General features: G+C 36.7%; 1 protein-coding gene across 3 annotated transcripts in view; it reads left to right on the forward strand.

Moving 5' to 3' along the window:
* Positions 1-24663, forward strand: part of DCL4 (dicer-like 4) — a 179954-nt gene extending 155291 nt beyond the window's left edge. For all 3 annotated transcript variants that reach the window (XM_090011173.1, XM_090011255.1, XM_090011331.1), the window contains exons 22-25: positions 2697-3023; positions 7319-7598; positions 7733-7853; positions 24075-24663. In XM_090011173.1, the coding sequence (XP_089867299.1) occupies positions 2697-3023; positions 7319-7598; positions 7733-7853; positions 24075-24234 (888 nt within the window). In that variant the 3' untranslated portion in view covers positions 24235-24663. The remainder of the gene's footprint in view (positions 1-2696; positions 3024-7318; positions 7599-7732; positions 7854-24074) is intronic.
* Positions 24664-25042: the final 379 nt, after the last annotated feature.

Here is a 25042-nt window from a genome sequence, read left to right on the forward strand (position 1 = left end):
TAAATCATGCATATTCCTGCTATGTATTAGATATGCATATGTTATCTGTCCTTTTAATTATTACATGATAGTGAATGCATGATGTTTAATTTTTAATGCATGTTAAATGTCTTGCTTAAATTATAATCCCTGTTTTTGTTTAATGTTCCCTCATGCTTAGTAAATGTTCCCTACTGCATAAGTGGTTAATTGCATTCCTCTAAATTATTGCATGAAATCTTATCTGTATTCTTTAGCTCACTTGTTTCATTTGAGAAACCTTTAATTTATGTTTCCTTGATGTCTCTTCTTTAGTGTGAGAATCTTGGATGTTGCGGTTTGGGGAAATCGTGAGGATACAAAAACTCCGTGTGCGTTGTTGTTGCCCTGAACTCGATATTGAGGTTCTTTCTCCTGTCCACGGTTTTAAGGAGAATCCGCCACTTTGCCTGGGGGTGGTGTGTTTGACACAACTGTTGTTGTTTTGGTATACCAAGAAAGTGACATCAGTGGATGCTGATTTTCATGGTGTCCCCGACATTGGATGTTTTCCAATGTTCCGATGGATAGTGTTGTTTTCTGATATCGGTCGAGGGCTAAGTTTGGAACCGAGTAATAAAATACAAATTATGTGCTAAGTTACCCTGGAAACCCTACTTGACCTCGGAAATTTTACCCGTTTGGTGTATCCGCGGGAAACAGTAATTGAAAAGAAAAACTTAAATTGTGTGCATCCTAATAAGGACATGCATATAAAAGAAAACTTAATTGGAGATAATAAATTATTCATGCATTGCATTAAAATCATGCATATCCGTGTTATGCTTTAGAACTTGCATATTTTACATGTTCCCTTAATCGTTAGATGATGGTGAATGCATGAGGTTTAATTCCTAATGCATGCTAAATGTCCTGCTTGCTTAAATTATGATCCATGCTATTGCTTAATGATTATTCATGCTTAGAAATTATTCCCTGTTGCATGAATGTTTAATTAAAATTATGAAGTTGTCATAATTGCTTTCCTCTAAATGATTGCATGAAATTTTATTTGTATTCGTTATGCTCACTTGTTTCATTAGAAGTACCTGTGCTCAGGATTTCGATTTCGACACCCTACTTCTATGGTTTTTTCGCAGCCTTAGATGCTTAGTGGGGAGGACTGGCTTCTGAGAAGAGTCACGAGGGGGCCACACGACTACATGGCAGATTCTTTGTATGGCGTGACTCTTTTCTTGTCTTTCCTTTTTGCTTTCTTTACTTTCATTTACTTATGTCTCAGACTCTTTACATTTGAATAAATAAAGTTTGGTTTGATTTTAGTTTGGTATGAAAGATGAGTATAAGATCCCTTGTGGTTGGTTGGTTATCCAATGGTGATTGAAACTGTAAAGGCCCCGGGTCTCTGGGATTGTTTCCGCACTTATTTTAAAAAAAATAAATTCAAGGGTTATGAGTTGGGGTTGTTACAAAAGCATTTTTCTTAAACACATGAGCTCTAAGGATCAAATTGTAGATGTGTTTACTAAGAGTTTTGCTCCTTTACATTGTAGCTCTTTTCTTTCCAAACTTGGGATGATTCCTCTTTGTATCATCTCAAGTTTGAGGGGGTGTTAAGATTGATGTAATGTATGTATTACTATACATACCCCTCTTATGTATATGTACATTTTATTATTTATAGAGGCATTCTTGTACTTTGTCGTAGTTAGGTGTAAAGTCAATTATTTTTGTCATCTAGTGTGGTAGAGGGGAGTCTCCTTTATATTGTTGTCTCTTTCTCATTTTTGAAGCATTGGAGTTTCCTTTTGTGCTTCCTCTCAACTTCTCTCTTCTAGAGTTCATCTTCTTGCTTTGATAATACTAATCCATGTCCGCTTGTTACACCAAGGATAGGCAGCCAAAATGTCATGTCCTTGTGACATAGGTTTGCAGTTGAACTGCTTTTTGATGTTAAATATGATACATATATGATTGGCAGATAGGTTTATTGCATGTAAGTCAGTGATTCTTGGGTTTCACGCCATTGTTGCTAAGCTTAAAACAGAAAATTAGGGATGCTGGTTGCTTCTAGTTTTGTAGGTTCTCGTACTCTCTTTTGTATAGTAAAAACTTGCTTAATTTTACTATTGGTCTTATTTAGCATGTTTCTCACATGAATACAACTGTGAGAGATGAGATGGGGACCATTTGTGTAGATATTTTAGTAAGAGTATATATGGGGAAGGAAACTGAAAAAGTGCACCTTTTCTTTTTGTGACAAGCATTGCCTTTCCAATCTTAATTCAACTTTTATTTCATTACCCAATTCAATGTACTCTTAACTATTCATCATGTAGCAGAGTTGTGGCCATCATTGGGATGTGGTAAAATAAATCTTTAGAAGCTAGCCACTCATAGGAAGTGTCAATGGATCCAAACACCATCATTGGAAGTAGTACAATAAAGCTTTAGAAGCTAGCCACTCTTATAGGCTTGGCAATGGATCCAAACTAAGTCCATGAAGCATTGGGGTCCAAACCAGTGTGTTGGTTTCTTTTTCACCAAATCTCTTTTTTCATTTTTGTATATTCCTTTATGCTCATGCTTTCTGTGTTTAATTCAGTTTTGATAAGTTCTTGTGGGTTTTCCTTTTTTTTCTTGATGCTTTTTCCATCAGATTTGAGTTTAGGAGTTGTCTGATTGCATGCTTATTAATTATTATTTTTTAATTCCAGGTTCTTGGTGACTTGGTGGAATCTTGTGCTGGTGCTATACTTCTAGATTCTGGATTTGACTTGAATCTTGTTTGGAATATTATGATTGTCATCTTGGACCCTCTTGCGGATATTTCTAGCTTGAAACTGAATCCAATAAGGGAACTTCGAGAACTGTGTCAATCTTGCAACTTGGAACTGGGTTTTTCTTCCGAAAAGGTTAAAGATCAGTTTTCTATCAAGGCAAAGATAAAGGTAAATGATATTTTCTTGATTGGCCAAGGAACTAATCGAAATAAAAAAGCTGCTGAAAAACTGGCTGCTGAAGAAGCTTTGATGGAACTGGAGGTAAGTGGCAATTATTTCTGTAGCTGATTGTCTATTGGAATGTTCCATTAAATGTTCATGTCATACTTTACATTTCTTGTGATTGTTTTGCTTGTGATTATATGGTGCTATAAGTCATGATAAGTAGGCCATGGAACAAGCACGTAATATTTGTGAAAACATGTAACTATACTATTGTATCAAATTTGTTGCAGGGGTATTCTTACTGATATATATAAATATATATATAGAGGAATGAAAACCTAACCACTAAAAAACATGCCAAACCTACCCACCACATATTTTATTGGATTTTTGGTGTTTTTTCAAAATTCGGACTGTACAAATGTCATCTATATGCTTGTTTTTATAGGAATCAGTTCTTGGAGCATTTGATTCTGATGCATGGATAGGTTTTTATAAGTTTCAAAAAGCTACGGCGTACAATTTTCATAAAGTTTTGAGGTTCCAAATACCATTTTTTCTATCCAAAATTCATGATCCAAGTGTCGATTTCTAGTCAATCAATCATGCTGAACACATCTGTACAGTCAGAATTTAAAAAAAAACACCATAAATTTTCCATTGGTTAGGTTTGGCATGTTTTTTATTGGGTAGGTTTTCATTATATATGTGTTGGTCACTTTGAGTGAACGCTGCATTATTAGTTTTTTGGTGTCTACTTAGTCTGTTTACATGTATATACTAAGGGCAACCGAGCCGTCTGCCATTGACCTCCCTAAAAAGAAAAAACAAGACATGATCTTTCACGAACTTCTTTCACAACACTTTACATGATTATACTTTAAGACTTAGACTCTCCCTACAGACTACCAGATAACATATACAAACATTGTTAGAACATCACATGTTATATATACGTATATACTTGAATATATATATATATATATATATATATATATATGTATATATACTCTTCGTAATATAAGAGTATGTATATATATATATGTATTTAAAGTATATACGTATATAAAATAAATACATTTTGTAATACTCCATTTTCATCTTTTTTATTTTTAGCTTTTTTGTCTTTTAGTCAAGTCAAAGTCAACATAGTTGACTGTTTGAATAGTTGTTGGGTTGTTCCCAATGGCTATAATTAGAGCCGTTGGGAAGTAGCCCAATGGCTACAGCCTGTTTTCAAGTCTATAAATAAGGGGTCATTACCCCATTGTAATGTGTCTTTCAAGTGAGGTTTTCTCTCAATAATATTCGGTATTTCATGTGTGTATTGTTGTGCCTTAGTGCACTTTAATATTTATGCCTTAGTGCATTTAATGAGTGTATGTTCTTGTCAAGTTTTGATAAACTTGATTATTTGTGAGATTCTTTACATGGTATCATAGCTTGGTTTATACTTACTGGTAAAGGCTGCCTCGTAAAGCATGCATTGGTGGGCTGCCTCGTGAAGCGTGTTCATGATTCCTCCTTGGTCGTGGTTCTCTTCTTCTCATCACGGGTGTACTTTCCGCACAATTCAAGCAACTCCAATTTTATTCCACCATTTAAGCTTGATGGAAACAATTACATCATTTGGGCGAGACACTTGGAGACGTTCATAAAATGACAAGGTTTGTGGGGGTACGTGAGAGGTACTATTTTTGAACCCACTCCTAAAATTACAATATGTGAAAATGGTGTCGAGACAAGTCTCAAAGAAAAAGAAAGAGACAAAACAATGGAGGAATATTAAAAAAAATTAGATGAATGAGATATGAAAAATGCCAAGATTCTTTCATGGATGCTAAGTGGAGTCGAAACAAAAATTGCCTCAAATCTCTTGTGTTTCAAAAAAGCAAACGAGCCATGAGAGTATCTTAGGGGTATGTTTACCGAAAAAGATATGACCCATAAGTATTATCTCCAAGAAAAGGCTAGAAATATCAAACAAGGAGATAAAAATGTTAGAGATTATTTTATAGAATTGTCTTCCATTTGGACTCAACTTGCTCAATTTGAACCCAAATGGGAAGGTAAGTGTATTGAGATGCGGAGGACTAAAGTTGAAGAAGATAGACTCTTTGCTTTCCTTTATGGATTGAGACCCGAGTTTGAACAAACTAGGGCTTCTTTCCTATCTTCTACATCACCCCTGCCTATTCATGAAATTCTCACTAAACTTAGTGGAGAAGAGACTAGACTAAATATGAGTAAGAATGATAGTGTTCTTGCTACTCCTAGCAACAGTCAAGAAGAGGATTATGCTCTTGCCGCCTCCAAACCAGGAAACTATATCAGACCATATAGACTTCCTCATTTTAATAAGAATAGAAGAGAATTCAAAATAATTTTCCATAATTGTCATGAGCACGGTCACATTAAACCTCAATGTCCTAGATTCAAAAAGGATTATAGACCTCAAGAAAAAAGGGTTGTTGCGGCTTCGTTAAAACAAGAAGAGGATGTTCTAAGTCTTAAAGATCTCACCAAATCATTGTCTCAATTGACGGAGGCATTTCAACCATTGCTTAAAGGATCTACATCAGGAGCGGCTATTGCATCCTCTTCAACCCCTGGTATGTGCTCTTGGCTTCTTAACTCAGGAGCTTCATTTCATATGACCCCACACAAGTCTATTTTGTCTGAATGTCAATCTAACTCAAATGTATCCTTTGTTTCTACTGCTGATGGAACTTTTCTGGAAATAAAAGGTGTTGGGATTTTTAAAAATGATTTGACAAAACACAAGTTTTATATTCCAAAAGTAAGACTTATACCAAAACTACATCTTAACTTACTTTCAGTCTCTCAAATCTCGGATCACGTATGTGATGTCATATTCTCATCAAACAAATGTTGGGTGCAGGAAAAATCTCCAAATTTTCAAAACTTCTCCAGATTAGTCTGGTTTTAATTCATAGGCCTTATAAATTCATATATTAGCAAATCCAGAACTTAAAATCCCCAAACCTGGCCTTGTTGTACTGCTTGATACACCCTGGGATGATGTCACACTGATGTCAGCTCTGGCACTGTTCACAATGATTGAATAGAGCTTCCTCCTCCTTGCAGCCATGATCAATTTTCTCTTTAGATTGTAATCATGGCTCTGGTATCTTGTTACACACTGAAAGAGAAGAGCACAATAAGAGGAAACTTCTTTCTGTTCAGTTAGGGTAAGGTTACGAAGATAAAAGGACTCAACACCCTTTTTCTACAATTTTCTTGGACCAAACTGCTCCTACATGAGAATAATACAACAATGCCTTAAGTAGGCAATACTGGACATATTTGGTTGTGATACCTTTGACCATCCATAAATACAACAAACTAATAATATATGACATCTTTACCAAATTTCATGTGGCTCTATATGATACGGTCTCAGAGCCAAGTATGAGAATCCAACCACAGCACTGGCCTACATCTGTGGGTATATGCAAGCCATAAGCCAGGTGTTCAGGGACAATTATGCCAAAGGAAGGCTCACATTGCAGGTTTGATACATGCCATGCAACCTAGCTACCACCTAAATCACCTAGGGTCATCATGTGCGAGCCATTGAAAGACCTGATGAAGTTGGGTACCTTCTTTGGCTTGTGGGAATTGAATGAGCAATTTCAAATTGAAATCATCAAGCCTCACTGATCCAGCCTATATTTGAGATTGCTCATCTGAGACATGTTAGTTGTCATACTTTGACAAAAAAAAAAAAAGGTTAAAGTTGCTGTTCTAGCCTCTGCTGGAACATTTAGGTAATTTTGAGTTTTAGAAAGCCTAGGATCTTTGTTCTAAGTGGTATTTTGTGCAATCAAATTCAAGTGCCTTGATATTTAGGAAATTTTAGCATATTAACAAGATCTCCTGTGTTGGATCACTGGACATTTTTTTATCTATTTAATTTTCTTCAATGGAGTGTTTCTTGGGGTTTTTCATGAGTTATTGGTTGAGATTTAGTTACTTTTAGCTTGGTTAAAGAGTGGGAGCAAGTAGTTTGCAGATATTCTTCCAGTGTCCCACTGTATCAAGCCACTTCAAATGTTTGGAACCATATAGCTTTTCCTTTCTGGTATTAATATTGTTTGCTGCTCCCTTTGTTTACTTACAGTTTGTGGGTAGTTTTTCATTTTTCTTGACATGTTTTAGTAAGCTGTTACTGATGTATTGTTGGATACAATTGTCTGAAGACTCTGTGCTAATTTTTTGAACATCAGTTTGTTATTCTGGAATTAGAATTTAATGATATATACCCCTATTTAGTAGTTTCAAGACGACTGCCCAAGAATCATGTGACGTTACTAGCATGTTGTCCTTTTTTTTTGCCTCTTTCTAATTCCTTGTCTCAATCTGTGCAGACTCATGGCTACAAGCATAAGCTTAAATCTTTAAATAAAATTATAGAGTCTCCTTGCAAACGGGTTCCAGTGCTCATCGGCTATGATGAAAACCCCATTCTTGCAGATGAATCAAAAGTTTTGGCACTTGAAGGTTTTTTGCTTCATGAAGAATTAGACTCTTCTTGCAATTATAATGGTGACAAGCCTTCTGTGCAACCCTCCCATTTCAAAACTCTGCAGCAGAAGAATTCGAGTGATTTAAATGGAGCAAATTACCACAAGAATGAACAGAAAATAGGCAAGGCTTGGCATACATGCAACTTACGATTTCTGCATATTTTATTTTCACTATCTTCCATGACCAACAACTGTGTTCTAGCTATGCACATCTCACCGCTTTAATTATAGCATTCATCCTTCTTGGTTCCCCAGGCTATCATGCTATGCAGTTGCAGTCAGCTAGGTCTCACCTATATGAGCTTTGTTCAGCACATTTTTGGGAACGACCATCATTCATTTGCTATAAGGATGAAGGACCAAATCATATGAAATTGTAAGCAAACTGTTCTCAAGTTTTTTGCAAGAAAATGTAGTGTTTACATGATTGTTCTGATTATGCATGCTATTCTTAGTTTATTAAACATCAAGCTTTAATGTGTCATGATCATCATTTGCATTTTTTCCTTGGTTATATAAATTTGGTATGAGGTAGGAAAATTGTTGAAACATAGAAAAGGAAAGGATAGTAAACAAGCCTATATACGTCTATAGGGAAACTAAGATAAAATACAAACGATTGTGGTATATTATTGTGATGATATCACAATAATGTTATGATATTACCCTTTAAATCATCTTTCCACTTGTGATAGTATGCAAATCTTTTCAAATATTGGCGACATCTGTGCCATGATAGGGCTCTATTGTCTGATGAGAGTTAAATCTCAATATTCTCCAAGCTATGATTTGCCTTTTTTTTTGTTTGCCTAGGTGCAGGTGAGGGAGGAGAGTGATGATCAAGTTGGGGTTCAAGCTTGAGACCTTTTAGTTATGAACTAAGTAGTCAAAAGCACTAGCCGGTGCCTAGTCCCTAACCTCCTAAAAGGCCTAGTCGGATAAAAACAAACTAAAAAAATTACAAAACTAGAATATGTTCTTAAAAATAATAGAAAATTCATATTCAACACAGTTTATGAAGCTAAACAACCAAAAAGAAATTCATGAATGAATCTAAACAATTAAAATATGGTTATATTTTTGACATTCTATTCCATCTAAGCAAGTATTTGTTTAGATGCATCACCTAGAGACACACAAAAGAATAAAATTATTTAAAAAATATGTAAAAAACATAAATATAAGAAAACATATTGAGAAACTTAAATATGTCAAAATTCACAATCAGAACATGATTTAATGTTTTAAATGTTATAAAAACAAACATAAAGCGGAAACCTTGGTTCCCTCCCCCCACCCCAACCTATGTACTTTCTTAGGCATCCTGGTGCTCCTAGGCAGTAGACTTGTGCCTAGGCAGGATTTTAACTACATAGGTTATGGATATCACAATTCTAGTGGTCCAACAATCACATTTACTCTTGTTCAGGAATATTTAAGCATTGAATGATATAAGCGATGTCTTTTTAGTTTCTCACATTTTTTTTAGTTGGACTTCATTTTTTACAAACATTTACGTACACCTTGTAATGAAGTAGGAAGTAGGCACACACAAAGCCACTAAGGGCGTAACCACAAGCCAATAGGGCAAGAGAGCATAAGCCACTAAGGGCAAGAGAGCACACAATAGATAAAAATATTTATTTTATTAATCTTCACAAAATGCACAAAGAATGCATACTCAAAGAGGTACTTAAGTCCCATATATATCAAGTAGGGAAGAGAGAGAGACCTCTAGTAGCTGTTGGGGAGCTCCCAACGGCTAGAAATATTGCGGTTGGGAGTCCCCAACAACTAGTTTGGCAGAAAGGCCAAACTGCCCTCCTATAAACACTATGTAAGAAAAACAAAAAATACATTTAAAATAAAACTTAAATACAACTTATATATATACTACATAACTTAACACCCCCTCTTAAACATACGGTGCTAACATTGAAAATTTGCCTAAAAGCAAATAAAATCTTGGTGATGGTAGTAACTTAGTGAAAAATTGGTCAACTGGTACTCCGAGGAAACATATGGAAGAGTGATAGTTCCCCGTAAATACTCTTGGCTAACGTAGTGACAGTCCATCTCAATATGTTTTTCTTATAAAACGTATGATTGTTGGCGATGTATATTGGGTTATTGCTATCACAACATTGCTTAGAGGGTTGATGATGCGACCGACTAATGGAGTTGGGTCGCAAATGCACTTACACTTTACTTTCTAATGCGGAAGTGATTTTTGACTCTTTAAACAAGGTGTCAATTCTAAATATAATTTCAAATTCAATGTGATAATAAAATCTGATCGCATACACGTGATCTACCCAATATATGTATATATATATAACGTCGAACGCGACCTGCAATAAGAACACTCTAATATTCCCTTCTCCAACTCCCACCGAACTTCAGTATCATAAACAATAAAAGTGGCAGTTCTATAAGATTTGGATCACACACACACACACACACACACACACACACACACACACACATATATATAACACGCAAGACACGATAATCCAACAAACCAAATAACGTGACAGTAAATACGTCATATCAATTAAAATTTGCAACACGAACTAGTGGATATCAGATCCAACGAAGGGGGCAGTTGGGCTCGTTACATGGCACTCAGCAACCGATCACTTAAATGAATTCCAATTTTTTTTTTTACCAAAACATTAACAGATATATTTTAATCACACAGATTAAGATCCAACTCATATGCAATGTTCAGTCCACAGGAAAATATATCAGCACAAAAAAAATCACGGTCATATTGAGAAACACAAACAGGTTGCTTTCAACAAACAACACACAACCTGCTTTGATTGAACCGGATTTTAATCATAGGAATTTTGAAACAACATTCACAAAGCTCGCATCCACCCCTGCGAGGACCTTTACGGGATTCCAGCCCGTGAGGACAACAAGAACAATATAGTAGTGTGCAGTACCAACAAGTGTGATTTAAACAATGCAATTAAAAAATTAAGAAAAACAACCAAGCTCACTGCTCTCCAAGCCGGTGATGGTTCATTTAGACCATCGATGCATCGCATGCCAAAACCAAGCATTGTGTCATTTATCATACAAGACTCATATTTCAAATGCACATACATACATGCAACACTTTATCGAACATGCAAACAGATTATTCATAAGCATGTGATTTCTAAATGTATATGCATCTTCGCTACGTGAAATCTTGCATCAACATACATGCATCCGTGTCAAAACATACTCCCTTGAGTGTATGTGCACGTCAATAAACCCATCAATTGTGCATGTTCATGTTAAATGAAACATCAATAATCTAGCAAAATGCATGACAACACAATTTTACATGTATAGTTGCATAACCACAAGAATGCTCACTACTATAAAAGCTGCATATATTAAAATTCACATTTCCTCCTGTCAAAGCACATACTTCAGCATATATCTGAGCTGCTGGTCGGGTATGTCAACCCCGGACCGGACAACCTGTTGGCCGGTTAACCCAGCCAGTCCAGAAATCACATGAGCATACATGATTGCAAGTACGAAAATATAAATCATGGGCCAGTACTAGACTCATATAGATGCAATTATTATCTTATAGCTATTTTTTTTTTAAACAAATCCAGCCCAGCCGACCCTGTCGGCTGGGTCTGACAACATATGAACAGGCCCGATCCGGGCCGGGCCTATGTATGCTGTCAAGACCGAGCAGCATAAACATTATAAAATTAAACAATTTATTTTTACACTAAGCACATACCCAGCCGATTCTGTCGGCTGGGTCTGACAACCTATGCACAGGCTTGATCCGGGCCTGTGTATCCTGTCAAAATTGGACAGTAGATCAGAGGTTTCAGTCACATGAAATATGCCTATATTTTTTTTTTCCGAAGGGACACATACCCGGCCGATCACTCGGCTGGGCCTGTTCAGCCACACCCAGCCGACCACTGGGTTGGGCTCATCTGACATCCAGCCCAGCCCAGTAACATTAAAAAAAAAATATGTATTTTACATACTGAGCAGAAACCTTCTTTTTTTTTTGTTGTTGGTTCATCCCATACCCAGCCGACCCTGTCGGCTGGGTCTGGCAGCATATGCACAGGCCCGATCCGGGCCCGTGTATGCTGTCAGACCTAACAGCACAACAAAACGAAAAACTTTATTTATAATTTTTTTTTTTGAAAAGTCATTTCCAGCCGATCACTCGGCTGGGCCTACAACCAGAGGCACGACCTGACAGGCCAGCCGAACCTGGTTCGACTAGTCTGTCAGCCGACATCTCCATGCCATCTGATGTCATACATATATATTTTATTTTATTTTGAAAAACAATAGAAAAACCTAGAAAAATACATATATATAACAGTGGAATCATAGATCCACTATTCCCCATGGATTTCCATCAAAAACATGCATGGAATCCATCTCCACCCAATTTCTCATCCGGTTCACCAAGAAATACTCGTACCTTTGATGAAAAACACAAAATCAATGGTGGAACAAGCTTTGGGCTGAGGATTAATGGTTTCCAAACCTCCTCTTCTTCCTCCTTCCTTCTCTCTCTCTCTCTCTCTCCCCCTTTCTTTCTCTCTTTTTTTTTTAAATAAAAAGAGAGAGAGAGGAGGTGACACCCCCCTATCTCCAGCAATCTCTCTTAGAAAGAGTTCCCAAAAGTGGGACTCTCTCTAAGGGAGGTTTCCAAATTTTTTTAACTTCCTCTTTGTTGACTTTTTGACTTTCTCATATTCTTGGAAGTCTTTAGCCTCCTTTTTAGCTAAGCAAGAGGCTTATCTCACCTAAACCCTAATCCTTCTTAACCTCCATCCCGAAATTAATAAAAGTTAATAAATTAAATATTTATTTTTTTTAATTTATTAATTCTTAAATATTTAAAAGCTTCCAAATTGGTCATATTGACTAGGAAGACTTTTTATATGAAAATAACTTCAATTTAAAGCCCTTAACTGAATTTAAAGTTATAATTTTGTTGGACATGGATTTGGATCTAGATCCGGATCCAAATCCAAATCCAACTCGACAAATCCAAATGAATTTCGGATAGAACCAAAACCAGATTAATATGGGTTTGGATAAGAGTCCAGATCCATATTAATTTGGGTCAAACCCATCAGATCCGATCCAAATTCGGATCTGAGATCCAAACTGCTCCTTTTTTGTAAAAATACAATTTTCGGGCCAACCGTAGTCCAAATCGAGGAAAATAAAGTACTGTTGCGCTCAAAATTCTGAGACGCATCCAACGAAATACGACATGCCTATGAAATTCTGAATCCCGTCTGAAATTAACCCGAATTTCGCGTGTATTTGATGGTCTAATTTAAAACTCTTTACTACACTTTGATTGGCTTGCCTCGACCTTGTCGACGATACCTGGGTCAAGCCTAGACTCAAAGACATTGGTCTAAAAATCGAGCCTCAAACAATTTTTCTACCAGACAAATTTCAAAAATCTCATAAATTGACTAAGGACCAAAAATACGCGATCTTACACCGGGCCCCCTCCCTGTACCCTCTGTATGCAAGGGAGGGGTCGAGCCTCTTCCCTGCATACCCTTTGGCAGGGATGGGAGCCAAGCCCCTCCCTGTGCCCTCGTTTTGCACGGGAGGGGCCGAGCCCCCTCCCCGCACCCTCAGTTTGACGGGGGACTGGCCGAGCCCCCTCCTGCACCTTCTTCTTCTGGTAGGTAGGGGTGAAGCCCTCTGCCTCCCCCTTTGTGACCAACGAGCAGGGGCTTCGCCCCTGCCTCTTTGCTCCTTCAGCAGGCAGGGGCGTAGCCCCCTGCCTCCCTCGTTGTTTCTTGTTAGGCAGGGCCTTTACCCCTGCCTCTCTTCCACCTTGTTAGGTAGGGGCACGACCCCTGGCTACTCTCATTTTCGGAAGGTAGGGGCGCAGCTTCTGCCTTTGTCCGACCTCCTAGAAGGCAAGGGCGCAACCCCTGCCTCTGTCTGAACAATCGACAGGCAGAGGTGCAACACGTGCAACACCCTGCCTCCCCGTTGTTTGCTGACAGCAGGTCAGCAGGGGCTCGCAGCCCCTGCCCCTGCTTCTTGCGCTGATAGCAGGTGCGCAGAGGCTCAAAGCCCCTGCCTCTGCTTCCTTCACGTCAGGACAAGGACAGTGCCCCTGTCCTTCTATTTTAGTGTTAGCTTGCTAAGGATGTCGCTTTTGCAGCTCGTACGACGGATCCCACTTGCGCCTCGCAGCCCGAGCCCTTCATTACTTACGCACGAAGGCAAGCGCAACTTTGAGAGTCCCCAAGGTAGGAAAAGATTGCACGGAGGACTTGGACAATTGAATTAAGTTCAATTAATTAACAAGACAATTAAATAAATATATATATATATATATGTATATATATTTATATGAGTACGAATTTAGCTCAAGGACGTGGTTTCACGATCTTTGTCCTTTACTTTCTGTCACGTCTTTCCTTTGTCGCCGCACTTTGCGCCCAGGCTTTGTGTTTGCACTCCTGCTTTCAGTCTTTACTTTGCCATCGTACTTTGCGCACAAGCCTTGTGTTTGTACTCCTGCTTTCCGTCTTTACTTTGCCGTCGCGCTTTGCGCACATGCTTTGCGTTTTCACTCCTGCTTTCAATCTTTACTTTGTCATCGCGCTTTGTGCACAGGCTTTGCGTTTGCACTCCTGCTTTCAGTCTTTACTTTGCCGTTGCGCTTTGCGCCCAGGCTCCTGCTTTTGCAAATGTGTTGTTATCGCCTTGCCATTGCACATGATGCTAATATTTTCGCTCATCACATGCACTATTAGATGCATCTATTAAAATATATGTAATCATGTATATATATATCACATCATACCCGATAAAGGGTATTTATGTAATTCTGCCCAATAAGGGCATTTTAGTCTTTTTACTTTTACTTTTCTTTTTCCTTTTTCTTTTTTCTTTTCTTATTTTTATTTTTATTTTTTTATTGTAAATGCATTAAATGCATTGCATTGGGGGTCCCAACTAAGAGTCGTTGGACCCCCAACGGTCACAAATGTGACCGTTGGGGACCCAACGAGTCCTTGTTGGGCCTCCCAATGCCCTCTCTCTCACTCTTTTCTCACTCCCTCACTCTCTCCTTTGCTTATAAATAGAGGGGTAATCCCCTATGTAACTTATGGCTTTTCAAGCCCTCATTCAATAAAGTTCATATATTTTTTGTGTTGCCTCTTTGAAGGTTTCTTGTGTTGTCTCTTAGTGGACTATTTCTATATTCCCCATTGTGGGTTTGGGTTTGTCCATTCATTGGACCGTGCGAATGCATTAAGCATTCTTGTTATACCTTTTTGCGTACTTTCTTACATGATATCAGAGCCAGGTTATAATCAAGCTAGTCCTTTAGTACATCGGAAAGTGTGATATTCAAAAATTCGAAAAAGTGGTGAAGTATTTGTTACTTCTTTTCTTTCTCTATGTTTTGGTGAAGTGTTTGTTATCTCTTATCTCTCTTCCTTGTACTTGGAATTACTTGGCATGTATTCTTACACTTTTCAAGTATTTAGCCCATGCATTACGCATGAGAAAAACACTTTTTTTTCTTTACCATTGAATATATATAGATATATAGATATATATGTAAACATATATACATATAAACATATATTTTGCATGATTAAAATAAAAACGAAATATATGGTTTTTGAAAAATTCTAAAATAGTATTTTAACCATCATTGAACTTGTTTTAAGAAAACTAGATATACGTAGTATGTTTTGAATCTTGAAGCCTTTTTGAAAATAACTCTAATATATATACATATATATATATATATATATATATACATATGTATATATATAACCATGAATTATTAATTCTAGATGTTTCGTCAATCATTGTCTTATCTTAATAACTTGATAATGATGTCTTATTTTATATAAACTTATTTTTCACACACACACACACACATATATATATATGATAATCGTCAAATACAATTTGTATTTCATCCTTGATAGACATGTGTGTTCATGTTTAAAACTTTTTTGACCCATTACATGCTTAAAATGTAAAATTTTATATAAATCCTATCACTTGCATTTATTTGGTTGAAAACATGTCTTTTGTATAAGATGTGTGACTTTAATTATTGCATGAGTGCTTTTTCTATGAGAATGTATGCACTTAGTCTCTCATATTGTTTCTTTTATCTATACATATGTTTTGGTTCCTTGTTAAACTCTCTTGTGTCATCTTTTAAAAATATGTGTTTTTGTATTACAATTGATAGCGTTAAGATGTTTTCCTCAAAAATCAAAGCTAAAAACATTCTCGATGCTTGAGAATAATCCTAGATTTTTGTGTTCATCTCTAGTTTGTTTGGTTTGAATGCATTTTGATAACTTAATGTTCTCTAAAAATGTGTCAAAATAGATTGCATTATTATTGGTATAATTTCATAGCCTCTATATAAATGATCTTTCAAATATTCGTGATTGGTAATAATTGTGTTATAAAAGGTTCTTCTAAAAACTTCTTGTGTGGGCTCTATCCCACTTTAATGAGATATATTTTCTCTCTTTTGTGTGTGCACTTTTTGAGTATTTGTGAGTGTGTTGTATGAACCATTGTGTTCATTAAGAGAGATCTTTTGTGAGCTTCCTCTTCTTACATGGTATAAAAACTTCATATGCATTATTTGCTTAATATTTCATGTTGTGTTTGTTGCATAATAAGATTTTTTGGTATAAATGTCTTCATTTTGAAGAATTGATCATGTTAAGCATGATTCAGATTTACGCAAAATTGTTGTCATAAGGCATATTGTTGTGATTGATTATCTACCAATATTGGATCTTTGATTTAATTTTTTCAAATCACCTATTTGGAAAATAATTCCCTAAGTGTTTATTGCCTTCTTATGACATTTATAATTGTCCATCACAGGTTATTATTTAATGCATCATTTTTTGACCTTGTTATTATAGAGATGTTTGTTGGGGTGAGCTATGTGCACCTTGTGTTATGTTATTTTAGATTGTCAACTTGTAGTTTGACTCTAAATGACATGTTATGTGATCTCTGATTATGAGTGTGTCACTTGTTTGTTTTTGGCCATTGATTTTATTATGGATGCTCTTAATTATGTATACCTGTGATGGATGTCTAAGGTTTGAAACCATAGTGTTTCAAGGTTTATTGAAAAATTGATATCCTTCCTGTTAAATGTTTTTCATTACAAGCTTTCTTGCCTCAAGTGTCTTCTCCTCTTATGCCTCTTATCTAAGTGTCATCATATGTAGAAAATAAATATTGTTCACACCTTCGTGTGTGTTGTTAGCTCATTGTTGGCTTTGTTCTCTTGATCTAGTAGCTGAACACATTTGTTTTGAGCGTCATTATATATGGACAAGGCTTGTTGTTTCATACCATTGTGTGCGATGCTAGCCCATGGTTGACTTTTGTGTCCTTGTTCTAGTCGCTGATACACTCATTTCAAGTGTCATTTTATGTAGACAAGAGATGTGTTATCACACCTTCGTGTGTATTTTAGCCCATGACTGGTTTTTTGCTCTTGTTCTAGTAGTTGAACATACTTGATTTAGAGTGTCATTATATGTAGACAAGAGATGTTTATTCACATTTTTATGTGTGATTTTAGCTCATTGTTGACTTTTGTACTCTTGTTCTAGTCGTTGATACACTCATTTCAAGTATTATTATATGTAGATAAGAGGTGTTTATACACATCTTTGTGTGTGTCTTTGGCCTTTAGTGGCATTATGTTTATGTTCTTGTTCTAGTAGCTTATACACTTGATTTATGGGTTTTAGAGGACTAATGAGGTGGTTGCTTGTAGTGGATGAACTATTGTTGAAATTTGTAAAATTTCATTCTTAATTTGTTTTTAATCTGGATATATCATATGAGATTTCCCTCTAAATGAGTTTTTCCTTAATCCTTACTACTTGCAAAGAAAAATATTTATCGATAAAAAGATCATATCATTGATATGCATATTTGAAAATCAATTTTACATTTTGGCATTTACCCTATAGGGAATTCAGGTACTTTGCATATTAAGTGTTTATGGTTTTTCGGTCACCTAGTGAACTTTTGTATTTGCAAATATTTGAGTAAGAAACTCCTCAATGTGTAAGGTTCTCTACTCAAATAACATTCATTCTTAACTCTTGGGTGGATGTCTTTATTATACTTAATTAAATCATGTTCTTGTAAGATCACACATGACATTTGTTGGCATAGTCTTTCCTCTCTCTAAGATGTTTGAGAAATCATTAACTCATCTTTTGGTGATAAAATGTCTCCCTATTATTGATTTGTGTGTGTTAAACATACCTTCTTTCGTGTGCTCTTATACACATTTCCTTGGGAGCATTTAGTTCTTGTGTGAACATTGTCTTCTTAAAGATATTTCTAATACATAAAACTTTTCTAAAAGAGTCTTACTTGATTTTAATACAAATCTCATATTTTGTGAGTCTTTGTGCACTTGTGAGTGTTTTCTGTGTTCTTTTGTGCACACACTTCTTACTTCCAAGTATTGATAAATTCCTTTGCGAGTATTTATCGGGCCTTTGTGCACATATCTTTCTTCAAGAACATAGTGAGTTTTATCAATATTGTATTTAAGTTTAATTCATTTTTTTTGCATTGAAATGCGTGGAATATCTTTTGAATTGTTGTTGTGAATCATATGTTCTTCTTGATCAATGTTATGGTCTTTTGATTCATTTTATTTGATATATTTTATTTGATTGAGATACAAAGATACTTTTTACTTGGAGTTTTTTGGCTTGTTCCATAGGATCTTCAAGACGAGATGAAAGAAGTACCTATGATACATCATGGAAGGAGTTTGGGGATGATCATTAAAGACAGTTAAAGGTTGACATTTGCAAAGTTCTTTCATCTGCTATAAAGATGATAGCTTTCATTGAAGACTTTTGAAGACTTGGAATCCTCTTTTTGTATCTTCAAACTTTTCGTTATCTCCACGTAAAGTTTGAGGGGGGTGTTAAAATATATGTAATCATGTATATATATATATATATCACATCATACCTGATAAAGGGTATTTCTGTAATTCTGCCCAATAGGGGCATTTTAGTCTTTTTACTTTTACTTTTACTTTTCCTTTTTTTTCTTATTTTTATTTTTTTTTATTGTAAATGCATTGCATTGGGGGTCCCAACTAAGAGTCGTTGGACCCCCAACGGTCACAAATGTGACCGTTGGGGGCCCAACGAGTCCTTGTTGGGCCTCCCAATGCCCTCTCTCTCTCACTCTTTTCTCACTCTCTCATTCTTTCCTTTGCTTATAAATAGAGGGGTAATCTCCTATGTAACTTATGGCTTTTCAAGCCCTCGTTCAATAAAGTTCATATATTTTTTATGTGTTGCCTCTTTGAAGGCTTCTTGTGTTGTCCCTTAGTGGACTATTTCTATATTCTCCATTGTGGGTTTGGGTTTGTTCATTCATTGGACTGTGCGAATGCATTAAGCATTCTTGTTATACCTTTTTGCATACTTTCTTACAACATCCTCGTGGAGTATGCACAGGCATTTACCACTCTCCCTCTTAAGATAAGAGACGAGTCGGGGGCTTAAACGATACATCCTCGACTAAGGAGAGGGATCCCTAGCAAGGATCCCTGCTTTTCGAGTGAGCAGTCCTGCAAAGTAGACTTGAGGATTTTTGGGAGTTGCGCTAAAACATCGAAGACTACCCAAATCTACGTATTTGGAAAATGGGTGTTTGTCTATTTCAGTTCGTGTATCCGACACATCTCGGGTAACCCCGAATTGAGGCTCGAACGAACTTCTTGGCGGGGGTTCTGTTGAGAAACCCGTATCTTGTTCATCAAGGCCAGTATCGAGCCATGCGAATCATGCAGATACTCCGATAACGGATGAGAGATTCTAGAAAATCGCATGTCATATGTTGTTACGAGTTGTCGACTGTTTTGAAAGATAAAGAATGTCAAAAGTAAGGTTTGAGAAACATTACATCTTTGTGAAACACTTCTGTTGAGGCTCCTGTTAAGGAACTATATCCCTTTCATTATAGAGTACTTGTAGACGTGCACTGCTCGTTAGTACTACGATGATCGGATGAGACGGTCATGTGACCTCGAACAGTGCTAATTGCATAATTCTGTAATCACATAAAATGGTGATGGATCGCCTTCATAGGCAAAATGTTCGAATAGTTGAAAGACTAGAGCATGTAGAATGGGTCATCGGTTAAGCAACGCCTGACGCACTCATTCGCCTTTTGTTTCTGTCAAGGGAGAGGATGTATCAGTACAAAAACTCCAATGGACAGGTTGTTAACAACCATCCCACGGGCAAAGATTCGGCCTCCCCAGTCATTAGAGTTAGGGGAAGGGACTACCAGACATTATCCTAGGTGGTAGATCCCATGGACTTCTGCATAAGTTGAATGCATCTGTTGCCAAGTAACTGCCTTTGGGGAATCTTCTCTCGGCCAAAAGCCATCTCCTTAGGAGCAGACTCAATTAGCTATTCGGGTTATTGAAAATACATAGAATAACAGACGCCCGAACTAGTCTCAGTTGTTTCTACGATTCGCGTCTGCGCGTACCCGCAGGCCAGTTAATATCGAAGAATAAGTCTGTTTGCACTAGTTGATGGGTCATAAGACTTGTTAGTTGCTCGGTAGTTCACAGCCTACGATTGAATGAATCTTTATGTTGTTTTTTATAGTTGCACTGCTTATCTGCTTTAACGGCTTATCTGCTTTAAACTGCTTAACATGTTGAATCAAATGTACTTAATTCAGTTTCCTGTCGTCTCTCTTGTGCACCTACCAGTTTTTCGCGAAACTTACCCATTTTATGGGCACAGGTGATGAATAGGTTGCGAGGCAGACGATGGCACAATTGCAAGATGATCTCAGGATCCCACTGTTTCTGTTAGCAGCTCGTGTTCTGAATTTTTGGGTTTTTGGCAAGGGTTTCCTCAAGAAATCCTAATTTTGTACTACTTGAAGTTATTTCTAATACAAATGGCTTATGAAAATGTTTGCAAGTTATATGTGTTGAAAATGTAGATTTTTACGCTAATGCGCCCAAGGTTGTCAACTTGCCTTTCGTATTCAAAGAAAAAATGTTTCTGCTGATTTGTTAAAAAACTCTGAAAAAAAAAGAGAATTTTCTAGTCTATGGACCCTTTTGAAAAGGTTTATAAGTTTGAAATTTTGGGGTGTTACAACTTGGTATCAAAGTTTGTTGAAACAGTGGTTCTTGACCATCAAGCATCCGCATCGCGCTGTAAGTAAATCATTTTTCTTGGTTGTAATTTGATTACATCGTTAGGCTAAAAGAACCTTGCATGTTTTATTGAAGTTTTCTGCCTAACCATATGGACCCTTCTGACGGTGCGAGAAGTGGGTCGAGCAGAGGCGCGCGACGGATGCGTTGTCGCTCGATTAGGGGTAGAGGCCCTGTGGTGGAAAGACTTGGTCGTCTAACTACTGAGTTATAAAGTTGGACCAAGAGGCCACCCCTACAATTTTTGGTTTGTAAAGGGCAAGTTGTCCATGGTTCAAGATCATGCACAACTTGAGGGAGGTTGTTAAGAAGACGTGATATGGTTTTGGATCCACGTCTGGTCCATACTCATATATTAGGTTTTGTATTTTGCACATGTTTGTATTTTATATTTATAATCAGGGGACATTATTGTTCATACTTCTAGGTCACGATTGATGACCCTTTTTGTGCAACCTCTTTGTTATCTTCCATCTACTTTTTTGCTGAAGATTGATTGACGTGGCTGGAACTCCAAGTTCTGACAAAAACCTATAGGTTGTCGGTGGGTTTATAAAGTTAAAACCAAGAGTGATGAAACTCTTGAAAGGTATAAAGCCAGATTAGTGGCTAAGGAATATGCCCAAGAGTATAGCATCAACTACGAAGAAACTTTTGCTCTAGTTGCCTAAATGACCACTGTCAGGACATTAATAACTTAAGCTTCTATTAGAAAATGACCTATATTTCAAATGGATGTCAATAATATTTTTTTCAATAAAAATCTAGTTGAAGAAGTTTATATGGAAGCTCCACCTGGTATTAGTATCTCTAAGGGTAAAGCTCTTTGCTTAGAAAAAGCTCTTTACGGTCTTAAACAGGCACTAAAAGCCTGATATGACAGGTTTAGTCGTGTTATGATTGATATTGGATTTTGATCTTGTTTGACTGACACTGCTTTGGTTAAGAAAGATGATTCATGCTGATAAAAGCCTAAGCACAAAATAAAAAATTCAGATTGAACATTGCTACTCCATTATGCTCGAATAAGAGAGTAAAACGTGACAACAAGGGTTGTAAAAATTCAGATTCAGCACAGTAGTAGGTATATTTGCCCCTGCTGGAACGTCAGATACATGATTTTTCAGGATACATAGATTTAAATTTCAAACTATACATTGATTCTGTCTGTATAACAGAATTTGATCACGCACAGAAATAGGTTATAGTCGATATCCCAGTGAGTAGGGATGTCGATGAATCTGATATATAACTGAATATAAATCTGGTTAGTTGGGACTGATAAACAAAACCACACCAGATTAATATTTGGAATCAGATCAACATACGGTTCTGCATCTCCTGCAGCACATAATATATATATATATATATATATATATATATATATATATATATATATATATATTGCTCGACCACCCAAGTTGAATACAAACCAGACTCGGATCTTTTCTTTTATTTCATGAACCCAAACCCATCAGAAATCTAGTTAGGGACAGCCTCTTGGGTTCAATCAGAAACCCAATAGAAAATCAGTCCAACATCCAAAACAAAGCTTGTGCATACCACACTATGCAGCTGTCTATCAATACACGCTATTCATGTTTCAAGTATAACCAGTTCATGCTGTGGAATAAACAGAAAACGTTAGATAAAGGAATTTTTAAAGTAAAATATCCATCTTGAATTTGATTCAAGAAAAACACAGATTATAGATAGGCCAAAAAAAATCTAACCCAACACAAATAATCACTTGTCTTAGTATTATGACTACCATAGATTTAGCTATTCAGGTCCATGAAAACCTAATCAAGGTTGATATTCGAAACAGCCAAAAAATAAATGTTTCATAAATAAAAAATCTGTGCATAGAAACACAGATTTGGTCCTCCTATTACCCAGGCCACGCATGATTCAGTCCATGCTAAACCCCTCGACCATCGGAATAAGAGAAGAACCCGTACCTTTGCTGCAGATTCGCGAAAAGAGAAAGAAAGAAGTAGAGGTCGTTGAAGAAGATGGAGGAGAACACGTTGGGCTGTTCTCTCTCTCTCTCTCTCAAAATCGATGTTGAGGGAGGCTCACGCCCCTATTTATAGCTCTAATAGGACTCCTATTCTAAAGAGGGCGTCCCCTACTGTTTTGGAAAGATTTCTATTCCTTTAAGGCAATAGAAATCTTTCTAATCAAAACATTAACTATAATATTTATATATCTATATATATATTATCTATTACATTATTACTATCTTTTTTTTTTAAGTTTATTTTTCCAACTACTCATGGATCTTGGATATCAGTCCAAAGGGTCCAGATCCATATCTGGATCGATTTAACGTCACATGGATCTTGGATCTCAGCCCAAAGGGTCCACGATCCATATTAGGATCCATTTAACGTCAGCCACATATATATATATATATCAATTTAAATGCTAAAAAAAATTTATTTAATAAAAAAATACATTTATTAAATTTTATAATTTAGCAAAATTTGCAAGATATTACATATATACTAAGTTACATTCAGGTTTCAGATCATACGTCATACGAAAATATTTCTGTCGCACAGCATGTATGAAACTGGCAACATCCCAAAAGGATATAGATACTGTGATCGCACAAAATCTCTTTCTATATGGTTCCTCTTCTGAGTTGCGTGAATTCTGATTCCTGCCATTTGGTTTGAAGGCATACAGGCGTGCTATTCCCTTAAACTGCAACCTGCAGACAAGCCATTACTGTGAATTGGAAGTGATGGAATGAGTGTAATCACCTACTTTACTGTCCCTCTATTCCTTGGATATAATTATGTAGGAGTTTCTTTAGACAATCTGAGTCTGCTTGTCAAGTCAAAAATCCTTCTGTACAGTAGTGAATGTTGCATCAGTTAATTGGCAGCTTTGGATTTCTCTCGTACAATTTCTGGATTTTACTTTTGATTGAGGTTTTACATTTTCAAAAGATGTCATGACCAATAACTTTATATCTGTGTGAAATTCCTGAATATTCTAGCCTTCATTATCCATCTGGGATGCACTTCAAAGGTGGGGGTGTTTCCTTTGTTTTTTTTTTTTGCGACGAGTGTGTGTCTCCTTTGCATTAATTGCCTAAATGAAGTCCCTGTTGCACTTGACCTTGGGAACCATTCAAGACGGTAGCTATGTGTTTTTGTCTACCTATATCATATTGGCCTTGTTTCTGAAGTTGGTAGAGCTGAATCATTCATTTATTACTATTATTAGGATTCCAAATCAATCTGTAGACTAGCTCTTTTTCTTTTCCTTTACCATAATTGAATTTGTTCATGTGCTTTCTAGGTATACATTCAAGGTGACTGTTCAAATACTAGGTGCCACTAATACAATACTAGAGTGCTTTAGTGAACCCAGGAAGACGAAGAAAGATGCAGCGGAGCATGCTGCGGAAGGGGCATTGTGGTGGCTTCAGCATCAAGGTTATTTGTCTCCAGCTCTATAAATGTTCCTTACCAAGATCCAGGTTCAAGGTTGGAAGTACAAGTGCCACCTTTGTCCAATAACAGCCGAGTGATCTCCTATAACTAGAACGCTTTGACGAGTCTGGAAGAAAAAGAAAGACGCATCTGAGAGTGCTGCAGAAGCAGAATTTATAGTGATTTCAGCATCAATCATGTTTGTCTCCAGCTCTAGTAATTGCAGTCCTATCAAGATCTTGATCTGCATGTGTTTGAACAATTCCTGTTTGGGTTGCAGTCATGGCAAACTCAGTTCCAGATCATCTGAAACATGATGATTCCTATGATTTCTCCTTGTATGGAAGCTGCTGGCTGCAGGAGCTATTTCCTTATTTTGAGATGTAATGAGTACTAACTTTATGTTCATGTAAATAAAATTTGTTGGATAGCCAATATTTATAAACATATTATGCTGAAATCCTAGCATTTTTTTTTCTTTAGGGTCAATTGTTTCATGATGGGAAGGTCACCATGTGACACAAGCGGGGGGGGGGGTGTATAGATTTACATAGTAAATGCATGGTCAATTTGAAAAAAAAACTCATCATGACTATGGGCCCCATAGGAAGATGAATTTGGCACGTTTGTTTCACCTGCATAGGAAAATGGAGGTTTTTTTTTTCCTTTTTAGGAACCTTTTGCCACTCATATGTATGCAAAATTGGGGACAATCTGGAGTCGCCTAATTCATCCCTCACGAACAAGAGTCAGGATCCAACTCTTTTAAGTCACACTACTACACATGCGTGTGGATGTAGGCATGGACACTTGCAGATGTGTGTATGTGTACGT

The sequence above is a fragment of the Nuphar pumila genome, chromosome 1 (assembly GCF_984573655.1).
Source record: "Nuphar pumila chromosome 1, dmNupPumi1.hap1.1, whole genome shotgun sequence".
Taxonomy (NCBI): Eukaryota; Viridiplantae; Streptophyta; class Magnoliopsida; order Nymphaeales; family Nymphaeaceae; genus Nuphar; species Nuphar pumila.